Source organism: Cygnus olor, chromosome 11, assembly GCF_009769625.2.
Source record: "Cygnus olor isolate bCygOlo1 chromosome 11, bCygOlo1.pri.v2, whole genome shotgun sequence".
Lineage (NCBI taxonomy): Eukaryota > Metazoa > Chordata > Aves > Anseriformes > Anatidae > Cygnus > Cygnus olor.
In genome coordinates, this window is record NC_049179.1 from 5454555 (window position 1) to 5469625 (window position 15071).

At 36.2% G+C, this 15071-nt stretch overlaps 1 protein-coding gene across 10 annotated transcripts in view; it reads left to right on the forward strand.

Annotated features, from left to right (window-relative positions):
* The window catches only part of FAM189A1 (family with sequence similarity 189 member A1), a 131700-nt gene that overhangs the window by 107552 nt on the left and 9077 nt on the right, over positions 1–15071 (forward strand). For 9 of the 10 annotated variants that reach the window (XM_040569879.1, XM_040569881.1, XM_040569875.1 and 6 more), the window contains 3 exons: positions 8105–8265; positions 8864–9002; positions 12758–12833. In XM_040569879.1, the coding sequence (XP_040425813.1) occupies positions 8105–8265; positions 8864–9002; positions 12758–12833 (376 nt within the window). The remainder of the gene's footprint in view (positions 1–8104; positions 8266–8863; positions 9003–12757; positions 12834–15071) is intronic. The other variant, XM_040569874.1, reaches the window with a different exon arrangement.

Genomic DNA, 15071 nt, shown 5'->3' on the forward strand with positions numbered 1-15071 from the left:
CAAACAGCTCTTTTTCATTTCTTACACTTATTTTATTCTGATTCTGTACATTCTCTCACTATTTTTTTTCTTTTTTTTGTTTTGTTTTGGTGTTGATCATTCATATATCAATATGTACTAGCATTGCAAACATTACACGGAGCTCTCAAGTTGCTGCCCAGGCCTTTCTTTTTGTTTTCAAGGACACTTAAAGCTTTTTCTCTTCTAAGCATTAGCTCTTTAATTCATTGGATTTGTTGAAATTTATACTCTATTATAATGCTTTGCTACTTAAAACTTTCTTATGCAACAGAAGGTAGTTTCATTCATACTGGTTAGATTGCAAATCTGTTGTGAGTATCAATTGAATTTGTTTCTGAAATAAAACAATGTATTTTCTTGGCTGGGTTTTGAACGTGTGAAAACTGAAAGGACAATAGGATAGATTAATTATCTCAACTCTAAATGTTCTTTTTCTGTACTTATTTGTAATTGAAATAATCTTTTCCAATTTAATGTGAGGGTTGTAGCAATGTGTCAACTTTAAATTTACATTACTCTTTTTAGGGTTGTTGGTTTTTAGAAAAATACATTACTAGCTTTTGCTGTGAGTTACTATTTCTTAAATAAAATTTCATTCAGTCATTAGTTTTTCCAGTAGTTATACCTATGTTAGTGATAGCAGAAGTTTTTCATCTAAGAAGAAATTGGAATTTAATAAGGAATGGGGATACAAAGCGGTCTACTGAGATCCTTTGTACTTAAGCAGGATAGCTCATCTCTATTGCTGTATTCTATTCATTGAACAAGTGAAATTTTGTTGGCTCAAATTTGTATGATAGCATAGAAAAATCAGTGTAGCAAGTATATTCAAACTATATAGATGTCAGAATATGTACAGACAAGTTGTGTGTTAGCACTGTGTAGTAGCATGGGCCTTTATGTGAAGCTCAAAGCTTTCTGACATCTATCTTCTGAAGGAAACTAATCAGTTGGAATTCTTCAATTGTGCTTTCTCTCTATGGTGAATCTTTTTGCATTGATAGCTAAAAATGAGACAATCTGTCTATTTTGAAATAGTTTTGTTCCAAGACAGGAGAGAGACCACCTAGAATCCAGATTCAGTGGTAGCTATGGTGATATCAAAGACAGAATTCTGCTGTTTATGCTGCACTTGTCCTGCTGATTATTTGAAACTGCACAACGCTGTTGGCAAAACTAGCATCGTGTCTAACATGTTGAACTAACACACATATTGTTTTGTAAATGAGAGGGTTTTTTAATAAGCTTATCTTGAGAAAGATTTAAAGCTTATCTTGAGATAAATATAAGCTTTAAAAATCTAAATCTAAAGATAAATCTAAAAAAGCTTATCTTGAGTTCCATCACCCAGGACATTAGAACACTTAACTATTTCATCTGGTCCCCCATTCATAGCTGGAAGGCAGAGCAATTACTAAAAACCATGTATAGTTTGTGCTGTAGTTTAGGAACACTTATTACGTATGGTGACAGATTTTCACTATAAATCACTACCATTTCCTTTCACACAAATTTCCTTTTTAAAATAAAATCTCTTATAAATGAGGAAGAAGAAAAAGTGCAAGAAAAAAAATAGAAGTCCAAACATTTTTCCTGGTTTATATCTCAAATTAATTAATCTCAGAACAATTCAGAACTTTTTAAATTTATATGTTGTTATATATATATATTTATAAAAGTTACTCTAAAGAATAATTCTATTGTATTGCTTTCTTTTTTTAGTTAATATTTCTAATATATCACTCAAATACCTCAAGTAAAGCAGCTCAGTATGAGAACAAGATCTTGCTAGCATTGTCTATCCTTTTATCTTGGTGTATCATGCTGAAATAGTAATAATAATTTAAAAAAAAACTTCTAGCAGAAGCTTCAAATTAATTGAGAGTTGATCTTAAGTTACTAAATACTTAGTACTTTAATTATATCAAAACCTAAATGTTCTTTTTTTTTTCTTCCCACAAATGTCACTTAGCAGTGCTGTGAAGCCCAGTAGATGGTGCTTTTAGAAATATCACACACTGCAGGTAACATATGTCCATAGAAACATCCTGAGTGTAAATATAGTCAGATAACTATTCCCCTTGCTCCCACCAAAAATAAAGAAAAAAGCACAATGGGAACCTTTGGTGTAGAAAAACTTACAACAATCTTAGAAAATGTACCATTCTCTATTCCAAATTCTATGGGTAGAATAAGAATATGCAATATTTAAGAATATTTAAAATACAGAGTCAGTACTTCAGGAAAGCTGTATTGCCACAGACCAGTCTCTGTGGGGCTCCAGAGCTAATGGCTTGTGGTGGTTATAGAAACAGCAACTGGAAACAATGGAGTACAACATTTTGAATGTATGTTTTCCTTATCCTTACCTTCTATTGCAATTTCCCTTTGAGCTCAGGGCAGCCTGGAAGTCTGGCTTGATCCTTCTGTTCTTGCAGACAATTAGTATCTACCTTCCTCTCCAGGAAATACTAACTCCACAATTTTAAAAAAGGAGAAAAGCAACCTGTCCAGGAGGAGGACAACAGTTAATTGAAGACAAGTATTCTTACAAAGAGCTTTTATTATAGATAACATGCCAATATTTAATTATATGCAATTATTTTTTTTCCTATCCCCAGGAATTGGCAAGTTTTTAGAAATGTCAGAGAGAGACTGAAATGAGGATAATGAGTACTGGAATCTCCAAAGGAATTATTTCAAAGTTACAGTGTAAATGTATTAAATGTGATATGGAAGGCAGAGTTAATTACATGCAGGTATGGGAAGTAGTCTCGATAAGAAGGTTGTCCTACAGCAGTAGTGGCATACTCATGTATGGCAGTTACTGTTTTAGAGATGTCATGGTTGCTGAGCAGTAAATCACTGTTGTTCACATGGAGTCAAAAGTGCTGATCAGCTGCAGAGTACACAGAATGGAGGATGTCTTTGTTCTGGTTTGGTGGGGATGAACCATACCTGAAATATAGATGAGGAGTTCTTAGTCTTACAGATCTGGGGTAGAAGGACTTACCACGTTGTATTACATCAGGTAACTGTTTCTGTAGAGAATTAAATTTACAGTTCTGTCTGCTGTTTTGTCAATTCAGTAATGATAGTTCTCTGTTGGCTTTTACCTGAATATACTCAAAATATTCTAAATATAGATAGTAAATGACAACCATTCTGGTGACTCCAGTGGCCATCTTATAGAACTATGAGTGAAGAACTGGAAATTTGGTCTGACAATGAAAAAAGAGAATACATTTAATAGACTTATTTCTTTCCTATCTAGTGGTGGTTGTTTCACCTCGAAGAACTAAAAACTGTGAAGAATAATCTTTCCATGAAGCACTGCCTTCTTCACTTGGAAATGACAGCATATATGTCTTGCTGCAGGTTATGAGCTTGCTGGAACGTGACTGACATTCAGTGCCATGTCACTGGCTGTGTGGAGTCCCCCTTACCATGGCATATGTACCCCTGAACATAAATGAATTTTCAAAAAACTTTTACTTCTGGTCTGCTGGAAGTGATGTGTTCCTAACATTTGTGTTTCTGATTCTCTTCTTGATAACAACTTGCTACTAGTGCCAGAGCTAACTTCTGTGTTGCATTCAGGCTCTGAAATGGGTACGAAAATGCAGCATTGTACAACTTCTGGGTTTACCCTGCCACAGTGGCATAGCGTGTTTTTGTCTTCACTCATAACTGCAAACCAAGTAACAAATGAAGTTGTCCTCAGTATGAAATGAGGGCTGTTTGAATGAGAGAGCCTGCTCTATCAAAGTTAGGCATGTCCAATTCAACATACACATTTCTACATGCAGTGTGTGCACTGTGTTGCCTTCTATATCTATTATGTATCAGACATATTGCATACACAAAAGCAAGGCCATCTTTAGCCCAAGGATGGGAAAAAACCTGCATGGATGTAATATTTTGACTGCCAAGCTTCAAACATAACGAGCTATTTCCTAAAAGAATAGTGCTGTGGTTTAACCTGGCTGACAGCTAAACACCACACAGCTGTTCGCTCGCCCTCCCCCCTCCCTCTCTGGGATGGGGGAGAGAAACAAGAAAGTGAAGCCTGTGAGTTGAGATAAAGACAGTTTATTAAGACAGGAAAAATAATAACAATAATAATAATAATGATAATAGTATTAATAATAATAAATATGTGTGCGAAACAAGTGATGCACAATGCAATTGCTCACCATGTGTTGACCAATGCCCAGCCTATCCCCGAGCAGCCGGCCCCCCCACCCCGGCTAGCCACCCCTATATATTGTTTAGCATGACATCAGATGGTATGGAATACCCCTTTGGCCAGTTTGGGTCAGCTGTCCTGGGTCTGTCCCCTCCCAGCTCTTGCTGCACCCCTAGCCTGCCCGCTGGCAGGACAGAGCGAGAAGCTGAAAAGTCCTTGGCTTGGTGTAAGCACTGCTCTGCAACAATCAGCATGTTATCAGCGCTCTTCTCATCCTAATCCAAAACATAGCACCCTACCAGCTACTAGGAGGAAAATTAACTCTGTCCTAACGGAAACCAGGACAAACAGCATGAATTCTAGATCTGTGTTTCATTGTCTGTTGGATTTCTGAAAGTTCCCAGCAGCTCCAGGTGGTCAAGAGAAATGGCCGAGCATTTGGGATTTCCAGAGACAGGGTTACCAAGTTATGCATAGTAAATGTATTCACAGTAGCTATTAATAAGTGTAAAGTTATGCGAAGTTTTTAACAGTGTTGACTATTTACTGTATTTAACAGTGGTGCTGTTTACCATTTGTCCTCGTCTGTGACAATTTTCTATCCATTGCTTCTGCAGTCATCACTGGTTTAATCCCAAAAGCCTGGCTAGGAGACACACTGAGTTGTTTCTTAGCGTGAGCTATAGTTTTTGAAATGACACTTGAACGTAGCTTGACCTTGTCTGTACTTGTGACCAAGCAGGTCATACCAATTTTTGGTTTCACAGTTCTTACTGCTATTCAATTGCCATCAACTATTTTGAGACTGATTACTCACTAACAACTGCTATGTAATACAAAGAAAAGTGTGTTTCCTTGTAAGTGTTTGTCAGTGTTCCTCCACCTAGTCCAGCTCTGTCTGCTGCTTGCGTTTCCTTGCTGTTTCTTTTTCTAGTTGTCTCCCTTGGAGACTTTGCTTTACGTCTTTGCTGGGTTCCTGCCAGCCTTCAACATTTGAGACTCTCTTCAAGATTTTTAAAATACATTTTATTGTGGGAAGAATAAACTTTTGCAGGCTGGTAGAGAAGAGGAGATAGGGAAGTATGGAGTAATGTATGATTTAATTCCTGCTTAATAGCTTTCCCGCTGTTTTCTCAAGGATGTCTGTTCTTTCTGATAATCCCTTATATTTGCAGTTGTTTCATTTTCTGCTAGTCTCCCTCTTACAGCCTCTTTCAATTTAATTTCTGTGCCTTCCATCAGGATGATATCACGCAGGTAAACTGTCATTTATAAACACCCCTCCAAATATGTGTTTCTTTCATGTCCATTTTGCCACTCATTTTCAGCACTGGTCACCCAGTTCATTGCCATGACTTGTATTCACAGTAAAGTTTCTTGAAAGGGATGCAAATGATTCTGCTGTTAAGCTGAACTGCATCTAAACATTAGGTCTGTTCCTTCTTGAATCTCAGCCTACTATCTCCTGTGCAAAACCTTTCCCTTCTGTCACTTACATCCCACAAAATACATGCTGATGCTTCATTCGCTGTAGAATTGCTCTCTGTTAATTGCCTTGTTCTGAAAAGTATTAAGACTATTGCCCGTTATATATGTCCGAATGAAACAAGCTCTGGGAAGCTTGAGAAAGAGATAGAGCTACCTCTTCTCTGGTGGAGGAAACCAACTGCTGGGTTCCCTGGCAGTATGTGTAAATAGCCTGGGGGAACGTAAAGTTGTAAAAGAGAAGTGCTCAGTGTCAAGACCGTAAAGATGTCAAAAATCACCACCTCTTCTAGGAAAAGGAGAATTGTCTAGAGTCTGTTGGAATCAACTAGGGTACAAAATGTGAGCTGGGTGCACAGATATGCTTTCATTATGATATTTTTTTCTACAGATTAAGGTCATTTAGTTAAGTTTGGTTTAATTTCTGGAAGAGACCCTTTTTTTTTTTTAACTGGCACTAGATTGATATTTCATCTTTACCTTTAGTTGCTTTCTGTTTTTCTAAAAGATTCTTCAACGTGTTTGGGAAGATAACGGACTGATGATCGCATGTATCACTTAAGGCAAAGGCTTGCTGTTTAGCAGTTAACAGTGGTTAATGTAATCACAGAATCATCTAGATTGGAAGAGACCTCCAAGATCACCTAGTCCAACCTCTGACCTAACGTTAACAAGTCCTCCGCTAAACCATATCACTAAGCTCTAAATCTAAACATCTTAGGTGTTTTATTCTGTAAGAGAAACCAGTAGAAATGCCTGATTGTACTCAGGGTAACAGCATCAGACATTCTATGTAATGAGGATTAAACCTCTTATTCCTGTACCATTAGTAGACATGAAAAAACGTCTGAAAGTCATTGGTTATAGGTTATAAAATAAAGTATTCTGAAGTGAAGGTTCTATATTTAATAATTGTGAAAATATCTCTAGAGATACAGCTAGTAAGAAACTACTGGTTCATTTTCCCAAACAGCTGAAATCAGTCCTCCCTGGCCCTATGTTGTGTTGCTTCAAAAGTGAAAGGTTAATACAACATAGGTAGTGTGTTTGGTAGAATTAAGATGTAACTCAACCTTCTAAATACCAAAGACCAACAACACTTGTGCAGTGATCTAAAGTCAGAATAACTGTGCCAAGGCACATTTTTCTGAAATAGTGAAAAATATAAAACTGACAAGAAAAATGAAAGTCGGTTACTTTCTATTTACTGGATTTCCTGAGTATAAATGTTTTCATTTTTTAATTGCTTTTTCAGTCTTTATCATGTTTTTTAAAAATAGTAATGATATAATGAGATGACAGTACACACATCTTCCCTTATTCCAATGTAAAAGAGAAATGTGACTTTAGTAAATTTTCTTAGCTCACTTGTAAATGGCAAGAGCTAAAGAGCAGCTTACCTAAAGATCTAAAAAAGTGGTATGACAGCAGAAGCTTGCTGAAGAAGGAAGAATTCAGTCCTTTTTGATTGTCTGTTCATTCCCTTTCTTTTGTGGGAGCCAGGCCGAGGCATCTGGATTCCTTGTGATCTGCAGAATGTCCATATTTAACCCTGAAGCAGTTTAAGCCTTTGCTTAGAAGGCATTTTACCTGACACCAAAAGTATCAGAATGGCTTCTTGATATCACTGCTGCGCTAGAAGTTGATTAGGTTCTTGACACAAATATTGGCAGTGCTTTGCAGAATTATTAGTTTTTATTATTTATTGTGGTTATTTTCTTTTTGGTTGTGAGATGTTTATATGGAATAAATATATAACTTACATTCATACCAGCATTTAAAACCTTTATACAATGTATACATGTGCTCTATCTGTATCACCAAATGATAAATGTTTATTAAGAATAATTTTAAGTGGTGCTTTTTTTGTTGTTGCTTAAGTGAAAAATATAGTATCCTTAGTCAAAATGTAATGACTATATGGCAACTGATTTCTAGTTTGTTTTATTTGGGGGTTGTTCAGTTTTGTTTTAAGCACAAGGCATTTCAAATTGGAAGCAAAAACATGCAAGTATTTTGTTATTTTAGTTATTGTATCTATTGTTACTCAATTATTAAAGTGCGGATGATAATGTAGTGCTATAATAAATTTGTATTGTGAGGTAGAATTGTTTCTTGAAATGTTGTTTAATTTGAAATGCCTGTTCTCCACCCTAAGGGTAAGTGCTTTGAGGCACAGATCCCTCTGCCTTTAGTAAAACATTGTTTTATATTTTAGCAATTTAATTCTCACTCCTTGCTGATCTTACATATTCTTATGCTTCCAGAAGTGTCTCTTCCATTTCAGTATGGGTATTCATAAAATCGTGTATTGATCAGAATTGCTAAAACTGACCTTTGTTACAATTCATGTTATCGGTAATGGTTTTGTTTCTACCATCTGAAGGAACTTGACCTATTCATTTTCAGTTTCTGCCGCAGCGGCCACATTCCGCCAATCCGGACTGCATGACTCCGCACGGGACTATCCTGCATCAAACCTTGGATTTCGATGAGTTCATACCACCAATACCACCTCCACCCTATTACCCACCAGAGTACACCTGCACACCTGTGGTAGAGGCACAGAGGTGATTCTTCTTCCCTGTTGTTAGTTACTGCATAGCTCTGAGCTACGGACTATGAAACTCTTTCAAAGAATACAAAGCAATATCTTCTGCTTACATTAGGTGCTTCTTTATTACATATCTATTCTGCAAACTTGTTAGAACTCATGCGGAAATATATATATTCTCTATCACTGTTGTGATAGAGAAGTGATTGAACTTAACTAAAGGCAGGGATAACAATACCTGAACTTAAAGCAGAACTGAGCTTATAGATAATCCTTTTATGGTTAACATTGTGCACTTGAAGTTGAACGTGAGATTTAATTTTCTAAGGGAATGATTGCTGTGTATGTGCATTGTTGTGGAGTAGTGAAGGACATGAGTGATTGAAATGGACTAGTACAGATGGCTGATACCCAAAATAAAATGCAGTTTTTTAAAGCTACGCTATGAATGAGGGCTTCATTTTGGCTCTCTGCATTTCTTGAATGAAATTCTTTGTAGTGTATTTGCTTTTGATACAAAGCAAGCTCTACATCTCTGTGGCATAGATAATAGTCTGCCAAATAAATCTAATGTAATTTCCTAAGAGTTAATTTGCCTTGTTTCTGTTTTTAAGTAGAGGACTCCATTTGGACTTTCATCATTCCTCGTTCAGTGCTTTATATGAAGTCACCATTAACAGCCCAGGAATATTGTATCCAACTGAGCTGCCCCCTCCTTATGAGGCAGTGATTGGAGAGACACCTGCCAGTCAGGTAAGGAAAGTCAAAGGAAATTCTTTACGTAGTCTCCAAATGTTCATGATGTGAAACACTTTTAGATTATTTTAATGGTCTAAAATAATTTAGGAGTTAATTGTACTTTGAGTCAGAGGAACCTGCAAGCCCTGAAGGAGTTGATTTTTTTCAGCAATTAATATCTTTTTTAAAAAAAAAAAAAGAAAAGACAAAAGTAATATGAATTATACATTGTTTGGGGGGAAAAGATTGATCATATCTGTGATAAGATTTTTTTATGTAGTACTAAGTAAGGTTTAGAAGGTCTGTTTATTGTTAAGCACAAAATCAATTTGGGAGCTTTTGTAATTGGGATTACACTTTGCATCAGTACATCAGTATCCAACAGCATAACAGCACCTAGCATATAACAAAAATATAATTTAACAAGCCATAATTTAAAGTAGCAAAGTCATGCTCTTTCAAGGAGACAATGAGCTTTAATTTATAGATGTATTAACTGCTAAACTTTTGTATCTGGGGTCAGTGTCAGCACCTTGCATGTCCATCTCAGGACAGATGGGTTCCAGAAGCATTTGTCACATAGTGAAAAGGAGTGGTGATTTTAAATTACTAAGTGGTGGTAATTGCATAGCAAGTTTACATCTGACTGATAGCTGCTGATTAGGAGAGCTTGTAGGAGCAAAATAAGAACAGGTGCTCTGTATCAGAAGTAAAGTATATAGGCAATGCTAACTAAAGCCTACACAGCAACTTTGTATGCTGCTTTTCATGGCAAAAGCCCTAGCCTATTTTTTGCAGTCAGTGTCACAATCGGTCTGTAAATGGAGGAATAGAGACAAAGTCCAAGACAGTTTTAGGTCTTTAATAGGAAACAAATGGAATCCTAAATTTTTATGTGGTGCAAATGTTCCCATTTAATACACATCAAGCCACAGGACAGTGTGAACTGAAGCTCTCACTTTGCAATGGAAATCACGGCAGAGCTTTAGCTACAGAAGTGCTTCTGGGAACCATTATGTGACAGTAATTATTAATCTCTTACTGAGTATCAAGCAATAGATTGTGTTTGGGTTTAGATGGATTGAGCTCCTTAGAGTTTTATTAAATTGTATCAAATTAGATTCGGTATTCATGCATTTCATACACAACAAATGTCAGTGCTAATTTAACTGGTTGCATCTAAACAAAAATTGCTGTTGTCATCTGTACTGATTAGGAATTCTGGTTTTATGACCATGGAAGAAAAAGTTTTCCACACTATTTTCCATGGGAGGTATTGACTAGGATGTAGAAAAGAACAAGCATATCAAGGATCTGGGTTACTTATACCAGTGACTATTTTATGTTTTACTAACTTGTAGTCTGTTCAGACTTGTTAAAAGCATGTTTTTTCTTACTTTTTTCTATTGATAACTTAGTGACTGTGTTTGCCAGCCTTTATGTTGAAGAATGTACAAGTCAGTAAGGTTTGTTACACTAGGCAGTGCAGGAAGCTGTGTAAGCCCATGTGCCAGCTGTACACGGTTGATCTAACTAAATCTTGTCACTGTTATCTCCTACAACTAAAACCATGATTCTCCTCCCCCCCAGGCAAGAAGATTAATCAATTACAAATGCATATAAAATAAATTCAGGAATTATTTTAGATTTACTAGATCGAAGCTACAGATGGTTCTTTTTCGGTAGTGGAGATTTGCCAAAACCTCAACCTTGCATGTAACTGATTTTATAGGCACTAGACCATTTTATAGGTACTAGACAATGCTACTACATCTGCCAGGTGACTGGGAGAATGTACAAGGCCAATAAACATTTCAGCACAAGTATTCAGCAGATATTCTTTTGTCATGGTTAAGAATTTGTGAAACGACATAAATTTTAGAAGAACCTTTAGATTTTAAAACACAAACAGCAAACACCTTTAAAACATTATTTCTTCAGAAGTCTAGTTAGAGAAAATAATCATTTTATTTTCTGATCCAACTTTCTGCAGCAACAAAAAGCACTTGAGGACACTTCCTGCTTTGGACAAAACTTTACATACTTTTTACAAGCTTATACTTGCTTCCATAAAGTTGCTCTTGCATTACCTATTTGAAAATAAAACTACAATTTCTGTTTTCAAAAGTAAACTTTTTGCAGTTTGGTAGTAGGTGTTCAGGTTGGAAAATATAAATCTCCTAGCTGATGAAGGCTATTATTTCAGCATAAGCAGTAGAATATTTCTAAAACGCTGATGTAGTGAATAAAACATGTACTAAAGACATGAATGTGTTGTGCTAGATTGAAGCAGAAGAGTAAGCACTTCCACAGTGAGTTCACGGGAGTCATCTGCAACTTACAATGACATCACTGATCTTTTTATTACGACAGATATGGTAGTTTTCTTCAAAGAAAAACGATCTCTTAAGAAATTTTCAAGCATATTTCTAAAAATATGACTGCTTTTGCCTTTTCTTTGTTTTCCAATCCCTTATTCATGTATTGCTGAGTTAAAATGTTTCTGGTTCTTTTTTATTTTGGGGGGTTATATTCACAAACCCTTAGGCTTAGAGTCACTTTTAAAAATTGTGTCTGAAAAATGTTTTTTGATCACTTGGTGAGAGTAAGCTATGGATAGATGTTTTAGAAATGAGTGGGTGCAGTAAGCTATGTGTATATATGTATGCATTAATCTACACTGGCATATGCATTGAAAGCTCTTTTCTTAATAAGTTCAGAGTAATAGTGTCACATTCAATTTTTTAGAAGGCCAGATACAAATTAATCTCTTGTCAAAAAGGTTTTCAAAGAGGTGAATGGTGGTTATTTCTAAAGTCTGTCACCAACTGTAATGAGCTTTTACTAGTTAATTGTGGCCCTACAGTAGTAGATTTGATTCTTTCTACTAAAGATAGTATTCATCTTATTCCATTTGACCTGTCTTTCTATATTTTTCACATGTATTCTTATGAGCTATTTATTGGAACCTTTTTATTAAATATACATACAATAATCATAATCCCAAAGATCTGCTGAAAATTTAATGAGACTGGCAAAAAGGTTCAACACCAAAGTCTATTAAAATCAGTAGAAAGAAAAATTTCCAAATTTCAGTTGTTTATGTATGAAGTTTTTCCAGCAGGACTGATTCTATATTTTGTTGTCATGATCTTCAAAAGTGAAGGGAAGTTAACCACTTAGATCTACTCTTTCAGAAAAAAGTCACTAGTATTATCTCCCTTCAGCAATCTCCGATAGGGTGAGGAACACCCTGCCCCTCAGTGTGGCAGTGATGTTATAGGGCTTAGAAATACAGCAGGTATTAACATCTTGGCAAATACACAGAGGAAAATACTGCTCTTATGATTGTTTTTGTGGTTATTTTTTTTCTCCATCCTTTTTAGGGTGATATAATATGAAACATAATGTGAAACGTAATACGAAAAATATAGAATATTGAAAAAGAGACTGTTTTTAATAAGTTTGAAGCACTGCAGACATGCAAGTTTTGTAATGTGGCCATGCAGCCCAAGCTGCTGTGTATTCAAGATGAATTTAGCTTGTAGATTCTAGAAAAACAAACTAACAAATGCTTTAAGCATGTTGCTTTGCACTGCATTTTTCCTGACCCAAAAACATTGTAAAATATTGCAATTAGTTTTCAGACTGAATAGCAGCAGATAGTTATTTCACGTTGCCAGCTCTGTATTGTTCAGATCATCAGTGCTATACTTTGTTTTGGTAAACTGTCTACTAATGTACTGTTTCATTAAACGATTTTCATTTAGGTCACTGGTACTGATCAGCAAGTATCTGAATCAAGCTTGGGTGAGAGGAACATGACCCCGGGCTTCAGCACACAAGGTGATTGATCATAGTGTTATTGTTGTCCACTTGGCAGAGAGATTTTTGTGTACGATTTTTGGGTGGGCTTTTACTTCTTTTCTGCCTTTGCCAATATAGAAAGAAGGATTTGCTTCCAAATTGTTCATGGCAAGAACCTTTTCACAGCCATAAAAGATGTGGCTGGAAGCACAGCGGAATTGAGAAGGGAATTCTGTTTAACAAAGCATGCTCTGTAGCTCCCCTGGAAGCGTACTCATTGTGATTAAAGCCCTTTGAGGCAGATACGGCAACTGTCATTTCTCTTTGAAGAGTTCTGCGTATAACAGGCAGTTTGTTTCTCATTGTCAGCAAACATGAGTGCCTGTATGATACTGCACATGTCCCCTCTGCATGTTGTAGTTACCCTGCATGGCTTCCAGCAGCCCAGACAAAAAATGTGCTTCCTGAAGCACAGATGCGAATGAGAGTAGCATATGAGTGACAGCTCAGAGCATGTTTGTTTTAAGTAAAAAAGTTACTAACAGAGGCCTCCTTAATGTGTCTGTTGCTGTGGAGGGCCTTTTAAACTCAGTGGTTTCAGCTATGCAGATTGAGAAATGCTGGGTAGTTTGCATTAAATAATTACTGTAGTAAAATTACTGTAGTAAAACTTCCAATAAATACTTTTCATATAATTTCATATAATGAACAGACTGGTAGGTGTTCTCAGTTAGTACACTTATAGGCAGAGAGGAGCAGCCTAGCAAGCAGAATCTGGTCTTAAACACAGTGTCTGTTCTGCATATAATTGAAGGATTTCAATTTCCAGAGCCATCAGCTGTCACCTTTAACTACTGCTAAATATTAAAACAAACAAGCTGATGTTTGACAACCGCAATGGAGTATGATAACTGAAGGTGACTGGCCTTTAATTTCTGTTATTAACAAGGACTTGGTCTGCACAGCTAGGTACCAAAATACAAAAGTACGTTTGGACTTCACATCCACATATGAAACTAAATTTTAAGAGCAGGTCTTGCCAGTGCAAGACTTTTGAATATTTGGAAGCAGTGGACCAGCTCTAAAGCCATGGTTTTGACGTTACATACTGTGATGTGCACACATGAAGGGGAACCAGGAAGGTCCTCTGGTTGTGCGAAATCAATCAGATGTCACCATTCCCTGCCTTCTGAGCAGTGATCCCTTCTCATCTTCTTCAACCCCCTTCTCCTGCTTTGTATAGTACTCGGAAAAAAAAAAAGTGCCCATGGAAGAGTAGCACAGTATGAAGCTGTAAATACAGTGTAAAGCCCTTGAGTGGTGGAAATACGGTGTAAGGCCCCTGAGGTGGAAAATGGTACAAACAGCCCAAGTCTAGCTCTCAGTTAAATCCAACCAAACCAGAGTTAAGACAGTGAAGAGTTTTGCTCTGAAGACAGGCACAAACTTCATACTTTCATTTATCCAGTTATCCATATAACTTTATAGATGTTTCAAAGCCTCATTTAAAAGAGTATGTTGAAAAGAATCATCTCGTTAGGTAAAAAATGTTTGGGGGACATATCACATATGTCACATATATAAATGGTCCAATAAACTACGGCAGTTTGAGCAGTGCATATTATGCATTTTTAACATAATGTAGCTGCACAGATGTATTTCTGTAAGTGATTATAATGTCCTTTTTGGCAATCTTGTGATTGCGTTGTAAGTATTACAAATCTATTTCCTAGGAGCCCCAAAAGAAAATAGTTGGCGTGATCCATTTTATGTAAGGAAAAAATGTCTTTCATAAAATCTAATTTCATGAATACTTGTTTTTCATTTTAATAGTTAATTTCTGCCTACTGTGAAAAGCTTTCTGCTTCCTAGACACCAAAATTTGGGGGTGCTTATGAGCATTGTCTTATTCACTGCAAGATCCTATTTTTCTGTTCCTGTGAACACAAAAGTTAAAATACATTTGTCTCATGAGTATGGTTAGTGACAGCTGTTATGCAGAAAATGGCATCAGAGGATGCTGAGCTGAATAGAATAATGTGATTTATATTTTGTAAATATTTTGATTTTGGATGTAGGACCTTCTCAGGAATTGCAGTCAGATCAGGGAAAAATGTTGCTTATATTACTGGAGGCTGGGAGATGATGTGATCTAGTTCTATTTCTTTCATTTCTGTCACAAATTTGGGAATAATGCAGAGCCAAATACTTTTTTTCATACAAGGAGTCATTTTCATCCATAATGTCTATATGAACACACGACAGAGGAAGTGTTAA